Source organism: Cnephaeus nilssonii, assembly GCF_951640355.1.
Source record: "Cnephaeus nilssonii genome assembly, chromosome: 19".
Taxonomy (NCBI): Eukaryota; Metazoa; Chordata; class Mammalia; order Chiroptera; family Vespertilionidae; genus Cnephaeus; species Cnephaeus nilssonii.
The window spans coordinates 2,838,247-2,843,470 of NC_137090.1; the positions used below are offsets into that span (position 1 = coordinate 2,838,247).

At 66.3% G+C, this 5,224-nt stretch overlaps 1 protein-coding gene across 1 annotated transcript; it reads right to left on the reverse strand.

The window, feature by feature from the left end:
• Nucleotides 1-1,823: 1,823 nt before the first annotated feature.
• Nucleotides 1,824-3,340, reverse strand: AANAT (aralkylamine N-acetyltransferase; the record flags this gene model as incomplete). Its single annotated transcript, XM_079798691.1, has 3 exons — nt 1,824-2,126; nt 2,516-2,670; nt 3,178-3,340. The coding sequence occupies 3 exons, from the start codon at nt 3,338-3,340 to the stop codon at nt 1,824-1,826; spliced, it is 621 nt and encodes a 206-aa protein (XP_079654817.1).
• Nucleotides 3,341-5,224: the final 1,884 nt, after the last annotated feature.

A 5,224-nucleotide genomic window follows, 5' to 3' on the forward strand; every position in this document is an offset into this window, starting at 1 on the left:
GCAGGGCGCCCAGGCCCTGGTGCCGGTTCAGAGACGGTCACACAGGCGGGCTCCCCGGGGGATGAGGTGCCCTCCTCGGGTGTTCCTGGCCCGGCTGGGGCACACCCTTGAGCACCTGCTTCTCCGCAGCTCAGGGCCCAGCCCCGACTTATCCTGCTGTTGGAACCCCCGTCTCCCACCCCAGCCTCTGCTGAGTGCTGGGGCCTCTCCCACTGTGACTGAGCGTGGCCTTACCAGGGATGTGGCCAGGCGTCCCACTGGGTTCCCACTCCGGCCTCACCACGACCCTCTCCCTGTTTCTCCTCCCCTCTCTGCCCTACCAGCCCGTTCCTCAGTGGCTGCTGGGTCTGCCGCCAGGTGACCCGGTGTGGGAGAGGCTTTGGCCGTGGCCTGGGGCCGAGCAGCCGCATGGAGACGGGGAAGCGGGAGCCTGGGCGTGTTTGCAGCGAGCAGAGGCTGGGCCGCCCGCCCCTCACCCCGCCTGTCAGTGTCTGCCTCACGGGGCTGCCTCTGACGACAGCAGCCCCCCACCCCGAGGACCCGCCCCCAGGATTGCCCGGGGCTCAGTCAGGGCGTCTGTTACCCGTTTATAGTTTGGTCCTAATTTTTAAAGTAACGCTAAGTTTGTATGGATGATGTCTCAAATGTATTAAATGATATTCTTCAGGGAACGTCTCCTTTCGACCCAAGGCCTCGGGAAGAGTGAAAGCCGGAACCTTAATTTGGGGGTGGGAGAGGGTGGGGGTCGGCTGGGAGGAGCTCAGGGGCAGGGGCTGGCAGGAAGGGGCCGTGGGGATCTTGTGGGACTTCTGGGGGATTTGGTTGGAACAGAAACCGGGTTGGGGTCCCATGGAGGGCCTCAGGGGGGTCCCTTGAGGGGTTGGAGTTACATTCTTAGTCTCCAAGAATTTGGGGTGGTGGTGCTTGTAGGGGCAGGGAGGCTGGGCCTCCCTAGACAGCTCCGTTCACGGTACCTGTGCCTCGCCCAACCCTTCCCCATGCAGCGGAGCCACCCACTCAGTTACTGTGGGCCGAGGACCCAGGGTCCTGGATCTGGGAGCGCAGCCCCTGCACCCTCCAGCTCCCAGCTCCCCCCGCCCCCCATTCCAGGGCTAAAAGGAGAAGGGCCCTCCCTGGGACCCGGGAGAACAAGGGCCCTGCACTGGGCTCCTGTGAAGGACGCCCTGGTCCTGAGCCGCCGTGCCTGCCTCCTGCAGGGCCCCGTCGGTTCTGAGACGGGAGGGGGCTGAGGCAGGCGGCTTGTCCCCACTTGCCAGCCCCACTCGGGCACCGTCTGGAGTCCGGGAGGCCCGGAGGGTCTGGTGGGGACAGCCTGCAGGACACATCTCGTGTTCAGCTGGGAGAATGGCCATGTTCTCTTTTTTTAAAATATTTTTTTAATAGAGTCCCGATGTGCAAGAGTAGGCCTTCCTTCCCCTGGCTGCCGGCACCGGCTTCCCTCTGGCACCCGGGCCCCGGGCTGGCTTCCCTCAGGCCCGGCTTCGTCAGGAATGACGTCCAGTCTAATTAGCATATTACCCTTTTATTATTATAGATTGATTTCAGAGAGGGAGAGAGAGAGAGAAACATGGATCGGCTGCCTCCTGCACGCGCCACACTGGGGATCTGAGCCCACAACCTGGGCATGTGCCCTGACCGGGAATCGAACAGTGACCTCCTGGTTCATAGGCTCAGCCACTGAGACACACCGGCTGGGCGTGGCCTTTATTTCACCCCTCCCCCCTGCCTGGGCATCCCGGTGGAGCTGGGGGAGGCAGGGCACTGGAGGCAGGAGAGAGCCCCCGCGCCCCCCCCCAGCCCGCTCAGCAGCTGTACCGCCTCAGGGAGGCGTGGCCCTGCAGCAAGCACTGCAGCTCCGTGAAGGCCAGCGGGCCCACGGTCACGGCGCAGGGGCCCACGGGGCGGAAGCCGAACCGCTCGTAGAAGGGCACCAGCGCGTCCTCGCACATGAGCACGGCCCGGCGCACGGCCGGCTGGCCGCCCAGGTGGCACAGGTAGCGCCACAGCAGGAGGGAGCCCCGGCCCTGCTGCCGGAAGGTGCGGTGCACGGCCAGCACGTGCAGGTGGGCCGTGTGGCCCCCGGGCCGGTGCAGCAGCAGCGACTCCTGCGGGCGGGAGGCATGAGGCCACGTCACCTGTGCCCGCACCTCAGCGGGTGCCCCTGAGGGCCTCCAGTCAGGCCTCTCCCACCCCAGGAGGACCCCAAAGTGCATACCCCCACCCCGCTCATGGCAGGCCCTTCGCGAGGGCTCTGGAGACCCCAGCGATCAGGCCCTCTTGCCCCAGAAGGGGACCCGCAGCCTGTGTCTGGTTTGGAGGAAGAAGTCGCAGTCCTGGGCTCCCCGCCCTCGTCCGGCTGAGAGGGGCCGGCGCCGGGGCCGGGGTGGGGGCGTCTTCCAGAGGTTCCCTGGGGCTGGGCATCGCCGCCCCACCCCGCCCCGCCCTCCCCGGAGCATCCGTTCCCACCCCCACCCCACCCCCCCGCCGCCCTCACCGGTGTGAGCCTGTCCTCGTCCCACAGCGAGCCGATGATGAAGGCCACGAGGCGGCCCTCGTGGAACCAGCCCAGGGAGAGCTCCGGGCACAGGGTCAGGAAGCGCTGGAGCTCGTCCAGGTGCAGGGGACACACGCCCGAGACCGAGATGAAGGCTGCGGGGGGCCTGGGGTGGCTCAGGGGGCACCGTGCCACACGTCCACCCCCGCCCTCCCCACAGGAAAGCGGGGATTCAGGGCTGCACACGCACAGGAGCACGCACACACGGGAACATGCACACGTGGGAACACGCACACACACAGGAACACGCACACACACGGGAACATGCACACACGGTAACGTGCACACACACGGGAACATGCACAGGAACACATGCGCACACGGGAACACACACAGGAACACACGCGCACACGGGAACACACAGGAACATGCACACACGGGAACAGCGCGCACACGGGAACATAGGAACACACGCAGGAACATACGGGAACACACAGGCACAGGAACACACACGGGAACACACACTGGAACACACGCACACGGGAACACGCACACAGGCACAGGAACACACACGGGAACACACACAGCCTGGTACGCTCACTCCACAGGGCCCGGAGCCGGAAGGGCCTCCTCCCCCAGGCCCGGGTGGGGGGGGCGCTCACCTTCCCGCTCGATCTCAAACACGCCGGCCGCGTCCTGGGGGGTGAGGCAGCGGAACTCGCTGGCGGGGAGCGTGTGGCGCCGCTGGCAGCCGGGCGTCTCGGGCATCCCGGGCGGCAGGCGCAGGGCCACGGGCGGCAGGCAGTGAATGCTCTGCGTGGACATCCTCGCTGCTGGGCCCTCCGCGGGCGACGAAGGTGCTGGCACCTGTTGGTCAGCGGCCTGCTCGTCCTCTCAGGAGGGATGGGCCAGAGGGAGGGTGCGTGTCGCCTCTTTTGTAGCTGCCCCTGGGGCGGGGCCAGCCCCAAAGCGGACAGCACACCCCCCCACCCGTGTCTGCACCCCCCCCCCCCCCCGCCAGCTGCCTTGGGGATTAAGCACGGTGCTCCCCACCCTTTTCTGGAAGCCAGAAGCACCCACAGAGCAGCCGCTCCAAACGGCGATCTAGCCTCCTGGCCTTCAGGGGCTCGCAGCCCCCGGAGAGCAGGAGGGTGGGCAGGGCTCAGGGGAGCCCAGGGAGGAGGGGACATGGGCCTCTCCCAGTGCAGTGAGGGTGGGCGGCTGGTTTGTCTGACTTGCCCAGAGGGGCCCTTTCTGGTCCTTTGGGGACAAGATGGTGTCGCCTCAGTCCTCAGCCCTAGAGAGCAAGCCCCTTAGTCAAGCAGGTCCTCGGGGAGCCCACATTGACCCGGTGGCCTTGGGCTGGGCCGTGCACACAGCGGGGGGGGGGGGGGGGGGAGAGGGTGGCGAGGAGGGGAGTCAGGGATGGGGAGGGCCCGCATGGCAGCATGCCAGGTATCCCCTGCTCCCCCCTGGCTCACCAGTTGTTTCTCCCATGACCCCTGCGATGTACAGCTCTTACAGGAGGCCACCCGCCCCCTTACAAAGCCCCATGGTGCCCTAGCCAGTGTGGCTCAGTGGATAGAGCCTCGGCCTTCGGACCAAAGGGTCCCGGGTTCGATTCCAGTCCAGGGCACGTACCTCGGTTGCAGGCTCCTCCTGGGCCTGAGCCCTGGTCGGGGCTCGTGCAGGAGGCAACCAATCGATGTGTTTCTCTCACATCGATGTTTCTCTCTCTTTCCCTCTCTCTTTCCCTCTCCCTAAGAATCACCGGAAAGTATCCTCGGGTGGGGATTAACAACAAACAAAACCCCTGGCTTCCAAACCTGCCCTCCGCCTCCACCTCTTCTCACCGCGTCTGAAAGCCCCACGCAGGGGTACTCCTGTCCCTGAAGGCTGGGCGCCGGGCGGGGGTCCCACTCACCAGGCAAAGCCCAGGTCCCCCCGCAGAGCCTGTCCCGCCGGTGCGTCCACAGGGGCAGGAACCCGGAAAATCGGGGCGCTGAGGCACGGCCCCACATGATGTGCTCAGAGGTCTCTAATCCACCCCCCCCCCCCGCCCCGCCTCCCAGTTTCACCAGCAGGAGGGAGCTGCCTCCTCTAATCCACGCCCGCCCGCCCTCCAGCGAGGATTAGCCCGTTTCACCGGGAGCCCGGGGTGAACGCTCTCAGGGAAGCGGCTGGCAGCCAGGTCTGCTCCCCGTTACGTCACCCGCTGTTCCCGCCTGAGCGCTGGGCCCAGTGCTTTCCCAGTGGCCGGTCCCCATCTTCATGGCTCTCCTGCTGGTCGACAGACAGGGTCCCCAAGTCAGAGTCCACCCACGCGAAGGGAGGAGACCCTACATCTGGCCCCCGGGGGTGCAGGCAGAGCGGGTGAGCCTGGGGAGCGGGCGGGGCTCGCCGTGGGGGCTGTGGCAAACCCTCCAGGTCCTGCCCGTGTAAATTACCGCTCCCTCCGTCATGTATGTGACCGAAGCCTGCTTCCCGAGCGGGTCTCTTCCGGGAGCACCCGGGCAAATTCCCAAACCCACAGGCGCCGGTCAGTCCCCACGTTCCCCGCTCTTCATCCCATCCCCCTCGTCCCTTGTCACAAAAAACAACTCCAACAAGCAAGAGGTTTGAGAGATTCTCGGCCCCTGGCCATCCCCATACCCCGCCTTGCCTCCCACGCCTGCCATCACCCTGAGGTGCTTCACCCCGTGGTGGTCG